Below are 13,960 nucleotides of genomic sequence, written 5' to 3'. Positions count from 1 at the left end.
CCTGGGTTAGATACTGCCATAATCTCACTACTCTAGCCTCTGACATAAAATAATTCTTATCGACAATATTCATTAGACAGCATGGATGCCTCCTTTCCATCATACCACTCATACATTGAATTCAATAATAAACCAGCATGCAGTTAGCTATTAAGCTTCCTCTGATGGTGACTGCGGGCGGAGAGAACATTCTAAATGAACTTTTTGCCTATACAGGCCAATTAAAGTGCTCTATCAGAAAACTGGGGTTCTCATTAATGTGTTATGTTAAAATACAAGTGGATTATTTCCTTATTAGAAACTTTATAGAGTTAGCATGTTTTATATTTAATTAATTTTTCTTTGCATCTCATCTGTCAGAAATACTCACACAAGCCATATCCAAGGTCTGACAACTCTTCTGGCATTCCGCACCCTTGGTCCCCACTGAAGCATCCTTGCAATCAAAATAAACCATAGGAGCAGTGCAAGCTGAAAACATAAGATACAGATAAGTATTCCAATAGGATAGAAATGTGAAATAAATTAGAACGATAATGAGAAATATTATGGCAAAATAAGGAACTTCATGAGAATAATACAACAGTGGTAGAGCATCAGGGTAAAAGTGGGGTGCCTGAAAGCATTTATGTGTTGGCCATTGTATGGATATACAGGGCTATGGCAGAAAATCTATTAAGTAGATTGATTATAATCTATATTTCATATACCGGTATAAAAAAGCACTGAAGTTCACTAGCACATGCCTATTAATACATTTGACATATGTTGGACCGATCTGAAAATTATATGATGGCTATTTGAAAGTGTAGATTTGCGTAAAAATGTGCACAATTTTCCTGAATTTCAGTATTATTAAACCTTTTGAAAAAGTGGGGACCAACCACTTCCCATTAACTCTCGATATTGTAAAAATTGGATTTTTTAAGGGTGTTATCACATCTGTGTCTTCGTTGGGTCATATGTCCCAAATCTCCCTCAAAACAGGGTTTGGACTCATGCACAGACGGGACCATAGACTGTAATGGTGACAACAGAGCTAACATGCGCTATGCCGTGCATCATTTTCCGGAGTGCACGACTACAGGAGGTGTACACTCAGATGTAGTAGACTGTGTTTGAGGGTCCGCCTCCTGTAGGCATATGCAAAATGATGCAATGCAGAGCTCTTAAAAAAATCCATGTATGATTCATCTAGCATTGTAAGAGAAATTTCCCATGTCTCAGGTGCAGGATAGTAAAGTTATAGCTATAAGAAGGTTGAAAAATTAATGTTCTTACTTGGTTCAACTGTTCCAATGCAGGTGAGTTTTCCCAGATTGCAAGTGCTGTAAATGAGAGAATATTAAAATCATATTTTTCTAATTGCAGTAGTTGTGTTATAATTGGTGTAAAATGCTCATCTGTATGGTTATGCACACTCACCACATGACCCCATTGTCATGGACAACTTCTCCAGAAGGTACAGCGGAACCTTTAAAGTAACATGGGCAAGCTTTGGCAGGAACACATTTGCCGCTGTCATCCATGTAGAAGTCTTTCGCACAAGTGCAGCCATCCACAGGGGTAAATTTGATGCTGCAGGTGACATCAGGCTCACTCAGGGATCGGCATGTGCGCTGGCAAGTGCTGGTAGAGTAGGTGTAGCTCAATGTTTTGGGGCAGTTGTTCATGTATTTAACTGTGTATGAAAAAGAGCTATTAAAAATGGATAATATATGTGAAAATTTAAATCTATATATTATTAGTGGAAGTTAAGGTTTCTGTGAATCAATCAATTTCAAAACGTTTCTGTAAGATAATTTTTATGAAAAGATTCTAGCACAATAATTTGTGTTCGGTACAGCAGCTGCACACTCAACACATTAATGGGTCATAGCGCTTTGAGCCCCAGATGAAGTAGGGTAGAAACGCGCGTCGGGATCTGTTGAGGAGGCCTATGTGATGACACATTTTATTATTATTTCTGGGGGTGGGTCTAAGTATTTTGTATCTTACTTTTTCACTATTTGTTTTATTTTTTGTGCATTACATTGCACCAAATCTTTATATATCTAACTCACAGAATTGCATCGTTATCTAATTTGTGTATTTATCAGTGCCTATACATACCTGTTATCATTACTCCTTGTTAGTATTTTGCTATCTGGGGGCTACCCTTTGCATTGTAATCATTCTTTGTCTCTCATCGACCTCCCCTTGCTTTCATTGTTCCTTGTTTTTACTATTATCTTTTATTTTTATTGTGAAGTTGTGCATCTCAACTAAATATTTATTTTGCATATTTACATTTGTCTGATTCGTTATTAAATCGGATGAACGCTTATATAATACGTTAATGGGACTTAGCTTCTTCATGAGAAAAAAGGTAGTGCTGTTTTTGTGTAAAGATTAGAGTCAGGTTCTTTTGAGAATTGGTATATCAAGCCATTAATCTCTTTGGATCTCTAGGCGCATGCGTTATATTTATTTCGCAAAGACTTACTGCAGGCATCACTTCTCCATTCGGTCAATATGATTCCTTTGACCGCACAGGCGTGTACGTAGGCTGATAGAGATGCACACAAGCATTCTTCAGTTTTCTCACAGTTGCAGGTGTCAAACATACAATTCTGAGAAAAACAAAACCATAGTTATCGATGATTGTAAATTACATATATTTTCATGACCTCCTCTTAAATGATCAATAATACATTTTTCCATTTGTCATACACTCCAATGGGATAACCTTACCTGTTGGTAAACCTGTGGATTGATAGTAGCATGGCAGGCAGCAAATGGACCAGATGGATCGGATATAAGACCGCACCAATGCTGGGCATATTGCTCTGTAATATAGGAGAATAGCAAATATAATACAATATGTTCATTAATTAAAAATTCAACTCTAACCACAGTTTCCTCATCGGCAACATAATTGATGCCAATCTTACCATTTTCAACACTCAGAGAGCAAGGATCTTCATAGACATTCTTTACATTTACACAGTCTGCTTGGGTCTTCCATGTGTTGGCAAAGGACGCAGCTGTGCCTTCAATGACACCACTGATGGTCTGGAAGTCGTCTGACTGCTTGTCATTGAAGTTTCCACAGAGACCTAAGAAGATGAACATCTATAAGAAGAATGTCCTCCAAACTACGATTGCAAATTTAGGATCATTAAAGGAAAGTCAAACCTACCGCATGTCTGACCCTTGTATGATGGGTTCAATGCCACGTAAACCTGCATAAATGGGGTCAGCTGAGCCACCACTTGTACTCCTAAGTTTGTCTCAACAATAATGTAGAACGATGAAGGTCTAAAGATGGTTATATTGGCTGAAATAAAAGGTGGTACAATTTAAAAAACTTGGCAGATGAAATTACCACAATTATCACCAGATAATTTCAATGTGATATCCTACCTGCAGATATCGGCAGCAGAGTATAGACGCTGTTTATAAAGACACTACCACAAGGCTTGATTACAATGATCTGTTTAGGTAAGAAGAGAGGAGATTGGTAAAGAAGAAGATACACGCCCAACATTCTTCTAAAAATCAATATTGAGTGACCATTAAAGGTCCATAGCCTACAAAGTGGAAAATTAGACATATAACTTGCTGTACTAAGAGGTTTTATTGCAGTTCTTTCACAACATGTGGGCCACCGTAAGCGCCTGAGATACTGTCAGTTCTGCATACCCTTAATCATAGCAATTATTGGGGGACATAAAGGTCAGGTGACTATCAAGTAAGGGCATTCACTAGAAATATATGCTTCAGAGATAATACACACATTAAGATAAGCAACAAAAAAAAAGCAAATGAGCAATATATATATGCGCTCTACATAGGAATAATAGCAATGCTGAAAATCGAATATCGGGCACAGTGAGATTTATGTAACACTAGTGAAAATGAGTGTGCAAGCAATTTTTTGATTGCGTATAAGAACACGGAAATAGGCATTCTACTGGATTCTGGGAAACTCTGCTTGATTGTTACTTACTGTTTCTCCTCCATTAATGATAACAGTAGCGCTCTTAAGGCAAGTCTCACTTTCGGTCAAACCGCATTTACGCAGCTCTGTCAATATGATAAAAGAATTTCCATTGCAGTCCTGTATGGTAAAAAATGATATTCAATGTTACACAACATATTGATGCTATGGTGCGGCATGACAATAGACCTTTCATGATAGATAGATAGATAGATAGATAGATAGATAGATAGATAGATAGATAGATTCTATCTATCTATCAATCATCAGTATATTGTCAATTACTTATCATAATTGTGTTGCTCTTAGACAAACTAGTCGCGGATTGCCTTGCCTCACCTTAGTCAGCACGTAGTTACAGTCTCCGTGTATGTTGTAATGACTTTGATCATAAGTTGTAATATGTGATCCTCCATTAATAGAGCAGGTTGCAGGGCATGGCAAGTTATTGCAGATCCACTTTCCTCCTGCACACAAACTGCACAAAATACAAGTAACCCAGTGTCACACAGATACAAAATAATAGACAACAAGTCTAAAACACATATATAATGGCCTGTCTTGGTGGGTTTTTGAACAAAAGGTACTCATTAATAGCTACACATACCATTGCACAATTTTTTATTATTGTTCATTTTCTTCCAGGAATGGAAAGTTAACCAACTTTGCAAATTTTTACTACAACAGTCCCTAAGTCCTTTATAAAGCTAAATATTTCACAAAAATGTTACAAATCTGTCAAAGCCTTCAGGTCTCTATATTTTCCCTCCCTTCCCTACTCTCAGTGTTATACATAGCAGCAGGTTGGGCTAGCCGGCTGCACACAGATCTCTTCAGTGTGGAGAGGGGAGAAAGAATGTACAATCTCAGTGAGGACAGATAAAATAGGCTTTAGAGAAGTAGGAAAGCACATGAAGAGGAAATAAATGGAGTGCTGGAGTTAACATCCATCACATCCAACCTATATTACTGGGAGAGACATTCCCACAACATAAAGATCTGAAACTTGGATCCCCCTGCACACTTCATATCAGGGGGTCTGAAAATGAACAAAAGAATGAAGATTTTTAGACCCACACAGGAGTGTGAACAAGCTCTAAAACAACGTTATTGACACCACCAAGGATTGTAAAGAAAACACAATGTCTACCTAACACACGTTTGTCCAGGGGGCAGCTTGGCATCTAGATCCAAATTACAAGGATTTTGAGCTGTTTTCTTATGTTATTTTTTTTTTAAATAAAGAATATATTTTTGCTTTTATGAGATTGAATAATTATAATTATAAACAATGTTAACAAACTGCTAGAATAGTGATTATGAATTGCTACAACTTTCATACACAATTGCCCTAAGGACTTCAACTAGAGGGGCTACAAAAAATGTCAAGGATTTAAATGCTATCATATTTTGGTAGGAAGTTAGAATTTTGTATTAAATAACGTTTGGTGGTTTAGGTGGCCTTCTTCCAAAATGTATAGAGAGGTAATGCAAAGTTGACAATCTCCAAGAACCAGTTCTTATCTCTCTAAGCCAAAATCAACACTCAAAAGATTAGAGCCAAGTGGTGAACAATGCATATCAGGGTGGCGATGTCTTACAAGCCCTCAATGTCCTATTACTTATCTATCAATCAAAGAGAAGAGTTTGCACTTAATCACCTAATGTTTGATTGAAGGGTGTTGTTATTTATCCGAGTGCAGGCTAATATTATGATTGGCTACAAATTCATATTACACACCACCCGTTTGGGAAAAGGACAGCTCTCCGCTGATACCACTGTCTGTAAATATTCAATGCAGCTACAACTCATAACGTGACTATTTGGACACCATTTCTTTGGCACCGGAAGCTGGATAACATGATACTATGGCCCTGTGGATCATTTCAATCCAATCATCTAATGATGATATTGAGATGTTTGGAACTGGTGCACATCATTTTTTGTTATTAAGCCATAATATGTACTCACCAAGTGCTGCAGATTGTGCTGTATGATGTTCCGGCAGCATAGCTATTACTGTTGAATGTACATGCACATTGTTCAAGTGGGACACAACCGGAGTTGTTGATGTCATCAAAAATGGTACCTACAACAAACAGAAAAATAAGGTGATTTTTCCCAAGAGGAGGTCATTTTCTTTCCAAACTGGGTTCCATGAAACTAATTTGGGTTCCTTGGAACACAGTTAGGTCTTCTCCAAAAGACAGCAACCTTAAATATGAGAGATGAGTGAATGTATTCGAGTGGAATTGAAAATTTTAGAAATCCACATTCACCAAAATTCAGATTTTTTTTAGCAATTTGCTTCCACCGTAAAGAGCCATAAAAGGGAAACATTTAAAAAAAATTACTTAAAACTCATCATACCGTTCACCTCTCTGACCTTTCTGATCTTCACTGTTCCGCATTTGGTCCTTGACGCATCTTTCTATCACTGTCATTGCGTACTAAAAACATGGGCATCTTGACACTAGGCCAAGACTTCTGACTCTGATGAGGTTCCGGGATGTTTCCGCGCATGTCACACCACACGTCGTGAAGTCATGACATCATGACGTAGTTGTGTAAAAAAGTCTCAAGGCTCATGAGATTCAGAAGTCTTGGCCTACTATGAAGAGGTCCAAGACTTACGAAAACAGCAGAGCTGATAAGAAGATACACCAAGGACTATACAGGGTATAGTGAAGAGTTTAGTGGACAGGAGAGGTGAGTGGTAAGGTGAGTGTAAGTATTATTTCTTATTTTCTACATCTTAGATTTATTATGCCTAATAAGGGATTTTCAATTTGCAGATAACAACTTTGCTGCAAATTTCCAAGGAAAATGTGTGTGATCTTGCGAATTTGTGTGATCTGGCGAATTTGAATTTTGCACATTCCACTCAGTTCTAACAGTGTCACTTTAGGATTAAGCATGAAATAATTGCATTGATTTGAAAGCAAAGCATCCTTTCCTTACATCGTAAAAGATTTAAAGCAACTTTGCTAATATCTTGCCCTTTATAATATAGAAAATACATACCTGGAGGGCAGAAGCAGCCTTCTAAGCAGTGATTTTCACATAAAGTACTTCTCTCTGGGTTGGTGCAAGTGTCCGCACATGGAGATCCACATTCCTGGTACTGCATGTTGTATGGACATGATTTAGCTAAAAAAATGAAAAAAGTGGTATATTACTGCTCGTGTCAATGATAAAGTCCCTTGTACCTAATGAGCAAGGTCAGAGAATCTACAACTGTCACCTTTATTACAATGTTTTTTTGCACACATTGTACAAAATTCTTGTATCTGTGCAAATACAACTGCAGAAGATACTTACGGCACAGATCTTTATTTCTCCAGTTCTCTGGTTCACCTCCAGCATGAGCACATTGCCTGGAGTACTCAGCAAATGTATCACACAAGCAATGAGCAACAGTATCGCTATCACACCGGCACAGGTCTTGCACACAAGCTTCAATGTATTGATCGACAGCCACCAAGGAATGGCATTTTGAGAATGTTCCACCCAGAAGAATCGACTCGCAGATGTTCTCCTGTCATACAAAAAAGAGGCTCTTAAAGACTCCTAAAAAGTGAATGTGACTGAATTGTTTCCAAAAACATTTATGTTGCTGCATAAGCTCCAAATATATAAATCTTGTCTTAACATATTTGCTCAATTAGGGTGGAAGAAAATCCACGATATCACCTATGAAAGGAGAATACTGCAGACTTTCATTGTAGCTAATAGAAATGGTCCTAAGAATGAACATCCCTCTATGATGCCTATAAAGACAGATCATCTATAGAAGATTTTCTTTCATACTTTTAGCAATGGATGAGTTGCTTTAACACAAAAGCCATGGCTATGATCTTCTACTTACATAATCAGTACAATTGCTCTTGGGTGTAGGAAGCACATCTTGGCACTGTTCTGTGGGTCCATCCAACTTCTGGAGATTTCCAAACTGGGATTCTGTGATTTGCATTCCTACAGACATGATTTATTATAAGATGAATCTAAGCTTGCCATGTGTAAGACAAGAATTGCTTAATGCATGGTGGACTCTGTATCATTTGCACACATGCATATTGATGGGTGAGAGTAATCTGTGTTCATTAAATAGGTTTTTCAGTCATAAACTGCAAGTTTGAAGCCATTCTATGTGTCTTCAAACTTGTGCATCCTCCCATTGCGTGCACAGCACGCTGTGAGGATTCTTCGGTGCCGGCGCTGGGAAGACTGGTTATGTGACCTCAAGTATATGCATGCGATGTGAAGATGCAGAAGTCTACATTGACATAAAGTGACTGCACACTTGTAGTTCAAGACCAGACAACCTCTTTTAAAATATTACTTGAAAAATCATATATAATACAAGTGTGTTATAAGAGAAAGCATAAAATCTAACCATTGGAAATGAACTCATTGTAGATAGAGATGCCATTGAAATCCCCACACAACCCACAGGTCTGGTTGGCGTACTTTTCACTCAGTTCCAGCTGCACAAAAAGGTAAAAATAAAAGATCTTGTTAAGCACATAATATTACAGGTCAAGATAAATTCTTCTACACCTGTCCACCTTCTACAATACTGGAGATATGTCAATATATCAATTTGATGCTCTTACCAGCAGACTATCATCATCGTTCCACATGAAGACCAGACCAAGCTTGGAGGTCACTGAGAGATATACACCATGTTTCTCAATCTGAATGCCAGAACCAGTGAAAGGCAGCAGGACTCTGAACAAGAACAGGAGATCAGCAGTTAATACAAAGCATGACATTCACATTATTTCTAATTTTTCATTAGCACACTAGAATAATAAGTCTTTAGTCCAATTTAGTCTTTGCCCGATGAAGAGACCTGTGTATTCTCGAAAGCTTGCAATTTGTTACCATTTTTCAGTTAGCCATTAAAAGGTATCAACCACTGAGGACTCTCAATTCTACATATTTTTAGAATAATAAGGACACTCACTCTTTTCCATTTACTGAGACGGTATTGCGGTTGATCTGCACTGCAAGTCCATCAAGTTTCATGGTGATTTTGTCAATCACTGGAGTCTTGTCCACAACAGCACGACGGATTTGGATGTTGAAGTCCTCATATGTATTATGACAGTGAGATGCGTAGACATAGTTACAAGTCCCGGGGAAGTAGAATATGTCTCCATCAAAGTTCTTGAAGTGGAAGTTCCCCCAGGTGCTGCAAACTCTGTTATTGTGAGCTGTGTTGATAGCTGCAAGTAAAAATATTAATGTAACTATGATTGCAGGTAATATTTGTACCAGCAAGTAAATTATGTCAAAAATTTAAAAATTGATGCATCAGTTAAACATGAGCACAAATGATATTCTGATAACTTTCATAATAGTAGGAGGGATATACTGACTTTAGAGGAAGAAGTGAATTAACTTTGCACCCCTTATGAAACTTGGTCATACCAAGATGGAAGAAGTTGGTACTTAGTTGCCCTCCTCATCCATTTCCATAATTCTCGTTTTGTGTCTGTAGGGAAGACTCCTTTATAGGTTTCCTTCACAGGCTCTCAAAATTCAACATCAAAGGAAATGGGGACTATCTTGACTCTGCCCTATCTCCCAAGCGGCCCCCTAGCACTCGCCTTAATGATTTATATGACTTTGAGTAGTAAATGCATAATGGGAGTTTACCAAATTTCTAGCATACTTGTAGAATATTAATGTAAGCTCATTGACTTACCTCTCACTACAGTGTTTGATGCCACTGGGATCACTGATATTCTTGGAGGTCCAGTTAATAACACTACAAATAATTTGAGAGGATGTTAGGAGAGCAACATATAATGTTTGGTGTCTATGTCATTGATGCTTCACATATACTTCCTAGTAAATATTCTAACATGTTGGCATAGTGTACTATTTTGCAACCATTATCTTGATATATATATATTAGAAGTATATGATATTGATAACTAACACTTACTGGTTGGTTGTTCGTGCTCCTGATGTTGCTGTCCTTGCATTGTCTCATCAACGTTGTAGTCAATTGTCTCACCGACATTGTAGTCTCCATAGTCTTGAGCTAGGAAAAAATAAAATAAATATACATTTAACAAAATTGCATTTTAAAAAGGAAGACATATTGCAGATTTCTTGCGTAGAACTGATTAAAGTTAACCGTAAAAATGAATATCAAAGATCAAGTTTATTACAGCTTATAGCTTGTTACAACTACATATATTAGTAAAATTAAAACCAAAATATGTTACATTACAAGCTTGTATACTAAAGTAGAATTTCTTTTCTATCTAGCATTAGAGGAACAAGAAACAACATTGAGACTTTAGTGTACTACTGTGAAGCATGCCTATCTTGGATTCAGAATAGGGAGAACAAAGGAAAAAAGTATGATTTTCTATTACCCTTCTTGCATCTATGTTTTTCTCCAGTGGTAGAGTTTGGTATTACCCAATTTTATAATCTATAATATATTCCTGTAAATGTCAACATATGCAAACAAATATTTGGCTAGCCTTAATAGTGACGGAGCCAATTTTGTTAAATCTGACTAGTGTCACTTTATGTGGTAATAACTCTGCAATACTTCAACAAATCCCACTGATTTTGAGACTGTTTTTTCGTGACACATTATACTTTATGATAATGGTAAATTTAGGTCAATATGTTTTGTGTTTATTTATAAAAATTATCAAACATTTGAGAAAAATGTTAAAAAATTAGCAATTTTCAAAATTTTAATGATTATCCCTTTAATCCAGATGGTCATACCACAGCAAACCATTAATAAATAACATTTCCCACATGTCGGCTTTACATCAGCACCATTTGTAAAATGTTATTTTATTTTGTTAGCATTTTAGGAGGTTTAAAAATGTAGCAGCAATTTTTCATTTTTTTCAAGGAAATTTACAAAAAAGTTTTTTTTAGGGACTTATCCATGTTTTAAGTGACTTTAGGGGTCTCACATATTGGGAAACCCACAAACGTGATACCATTTTAAAAACAGCACCCCCTGACATATTGAAAACTGCAGTCAGGTAGTTTATTAACCCTTCATGTGCTTTACAGGAATTAATGCAAAGTGGTATGACAGAAATGAAAATGTGTATTTTTACCACCTAAATGCCTCTAACTTCTGAACAGATTACTACAGCCGGCAGACTCTAAGGCCGCTATTTGGTCGTGAATTGCCATCGCAAACATCAGGACCACAAAATCAAGATCTGAGGGCACCAATTGGGATAAAGAGGAAGCTCTCACACTCTGTTAACCAACTCAGGTCAGTTAAAAGACGTATTGGCTGTCATTAAGGGGTTAAATAACATCTTCTAGAGTGCACATAATAGACCTATGTCTAACAATGCAACTATATCGGTAGGTTCACACTTATACAAAGCTCTTCGTCTAGCGTTATGTCTAGGTGTTGGTCAGAATCCCTGAACTACTGGATTTCAACCGGAACTCAAAAGAAGACTCAACTGTGCCTTTCACCTACATAGCCCCAACTGTGCCTTTCACCTACGTAGCCCCAACTGTGCCATTAACCTACATAGCTCAAACTGTGCCATTCACCTACATAGCTCCAACTGTGCCATTCACCTACATAACCACGACTGTATTACTCACCTACATAGCCCCAATCTTGCCATTACCTTACATAACCCCAACTGTACCATTACCTTACATAGCCCCAACTGTGCCATCCACCTATATAACTCCAACTGTTCCATTACCTTACATAACCCCAACTGTGCCATCGACCTACATAAGTCCAACAAGTATAATTTTCTATTACCCTTCTTGCATCTATGTTTCTCTCCAGTAGTAGAGTTTGGTATTACCCACTTTAATAATCTATAATATATTCCTTTAAATGTCAACATATGCAAACAAATATTTGGCTAGTCTTAAATAACATCTTCTAGAGTGCACATAATAAGACCTATGTCTAACAATGCAACTATATCGGTAGGTTCACACTTATACAAAGCTCTCTGTCTAGCGTTATGTCTAGGTGTCCGTCAGAATCCCTGAAATATTGGATTTCAACTGGAAATCAAGAGAAGACCCAACTGTGCCTTTCACCTACATAGCCCCAACTGTGCCATTCACCTACATAACCACGACTGTGCCATTCACCTACATAACCACAACTGTCTTACTCAGCTTCATAGACCGAACAGTGCCATTCTCCTACACAGCCCCAACTGTTCCATTACCTTACATAGCACAAACTGTGCTACTCACCTACATAGCCCAAACTGTGCCATTCTCCTACATATCCCCAACTGTGCCATTACCTTACATAGCCCCAACTGTGCCATTCACTTAGGTGAAGCTGACAAAGCCTATATCCTGACAGTATTCTTCTTTTCCCTATCACATTTTCTTAAGTTAAAAAAAGTCAAATATTGCCAGGTTGGAGGCCATATAGTGACTCTGTTGGCTTTATTTGATTAAATGGCTCCATTGAGGCAATGTCAAGTTTTGGGGGGATTCCAACAGAATTTTTAACATAATGCTCGACAGAACACACTGTATGTGTGAACCTAACCTAAGTGAACAAGAACCTCTTATTAATATTAGACATTTAAAGCATTGCGTTTTGTCAAATTAAGATGTCACAAGAGAAAACTTAAAGCAATATGAGTGGCCCACAAGTAAAACCAATCTGTTATCTAAACAGTTTGAAGATCAAATCTAAACACACTTAGGTTTTTTTGATTTTCTCATTTTCTCTTGCGCAAATGGTGTTGAAAAAAAAGCTCAATATTACACATGTTCTCCTATAACTCATGCCTAGATGTGCTGCGATGTAATCATACACCTGTTTTCGGAGCTTTTGTTGCTTGGAAATAAGATACACTTTCACTGAGATTTCAGCTGAGCTGAGTCATTTGATGTTATCATTATTTTAAAGATGCAGATAAACTGTTTAATAATGGCTTATTATTCAAATGTAAGGGTTGATTTATTAAATCTATTCTTTATTAATATTATAACGTTTATTTCTCCTATCCTTTGCTATAAAAACTATTACAGGGTTGGTCCACGAACTGTACACGCAAGAATGAAGTTTGCAACATTTTATAACATGCAATTTATTATAATTCTACACAGATTTACTGAAAAAAATAAAAAAATCTCATTGTAGATGTAGACACAATGTGAAAACAGGTGAACAATACACTTATATGTTTCATGTACGGTTACAAATTGGGGTAAAATAATAATAAATGGTAAAGAAAGTAGTAGAATAGCAGAATCTATAGATAATGCTTGTTATGCAGTAATACAATACTTATCAGCCAATATTTGACAGCTCTGACAGTTTTAAATATATATAGGTACAATGCAACCTGTAGATTTTCCTCTTACTCTTTCAAAGATTTCAAATATCTGATTTTTATCATATACAACAAGATTTATGATCCATAAACTTTAAAATAGAATATGTGAACGCTTTCAATAAATGATTGGAAAAATGTAATATGCAGAGTTTGTATCTCCAGTTATTAAGAATAATAATTATTTTCCCTAGAATAAAATACTTACCATTCAATGGGCCCAAGATGACCAGTAGGATCCACAGCGGGAGCCTATGGAAGGTTCCCATTTTCTTAGTAGCTGTGGCACTACTGCGGAGGAGAGGCAAGGAACGGGTTGGTCAGTCTGGTGGTGATCTTTATATACACTTTTAAAAGCAACTCGGCACTGTTCCAGGATTGCTCCACACAGGTAATTAGGGTGGAGCTGCAGTTTTTTTCCTCTAGCTGAAGGTGCACAGGAGGATGCTGGAATAAGGTGTGGACTGTATACTCTATGCGTGTGTATTTGGCTATGATATGCCTCTTTCACATGCATTTCACGACCTGTAGAAATAGATTGTGTCCTTATCTGTATTGATTTGGCCTAATACATACATCATCATTAACTCTTTGTTAATTTGTGAAACTTTTATATTAAAAATGCCTGTAGTACAA

The 13,960-nt window shown here is 37.0% G+C and overlaps 1 protein-coding gene across 1 annotated transcript in view; it reads right to left on the bottom strand.

The window, feature by feature from the left end:
* The window catches only part of LOC138649373 (mucin-5AC-like), a 45,586-nt gene extending 31,955 nt beyond the window's left edge, over positions 1-13,631 (bottom strand). The window contains exons 1-20 of the mRNA XM_069739724.1: positions 13,533-13,631; positions 9,940-10,038; positions 9,697-9,759; positions 8,953-9,214; positions 8,600-8,714; positions 8,380-8,470; positions 7,852-7,958; positions 7,305-7,521; positions 7,008-7,133; positions 5,955-6,072; positions 4,322-4,460; positions 3,992-4,102; positions 3,406-3,475; positions 3,182-3,319; positions 2,934-3,098; positions 2,734-2,828; positions 2,486-2,612; positions 1,426-1,681; positions 1,282-1,328; positions 371-471 (exon numbers count right to left, since the gene is read on the bottom strand). Coding sequence (XP_069595825.1) covers positions 371-471; positions 1,282-1,328; positions 1,426-1,681; positions 2,486-2,612; positions 2,734-2,828; positions 2,934-3,098; positions 3,182-3,319; positions 3,406-3,475; positions 3,992-4,102; positions 4,322-4,460; positions 5,955-6,072; positions 7,008-7,133; positions 7,305-7,521; positions 7,852-7,958; positions 8,380-8,470; positions 8,600-8,714; positions 8,953-9,214; positions 9,697-9,759; positions 9,940-10,038; positions 13,533-13,593 — 2,508 coding nt within the window. The 5' untranslated portion in view covers positions 13,594-13,631. The remainder of the gene's footprint in view (positions 1-370; positions 472-1,281; positions 1,329-1,425; positions 1,682-2,485; positions 2,613-2,733; positions 2,829-2,933; positions 3,099-3,181; positions 3,320-3,405; positions 3,476-3,991; positions 4,103-4,321; positions 4,461-5,954; positions 6,073-7,007; positions 7,134-7,304; positions 7,522-7,851; positions 7,959-8,379; positions 8,471-8,599; positions 8,715-8,952; positions 9,215-9,696; positions 9,760-9,939; positions 10,039-13,532) is intronic.
* Between the last annotated feature and the right edge of the window lie 329 nt (positions 13,632-13,960).

Source organism: Ranitomeya imitator, chromosome 9 (genome assembly GCF_032444005.1).
Source record: "Ranitomeya imitator isolate aRanImi1 chromosome 9, aRanImi1.pri, whole genome shotgun sequence".
Classification (NCBI taxonomy): domain Eukaryota; kingdom Metazoa; phylum Chordata; class Amphibia; order Anura; family Dendrobatidae; genus Ranitomeya; species Ranitomeya imitator.
Note: the sequence above shows the minus strand (reverse complement) of the source record. Positions and strands in the feature narration are given on the sequence as shown.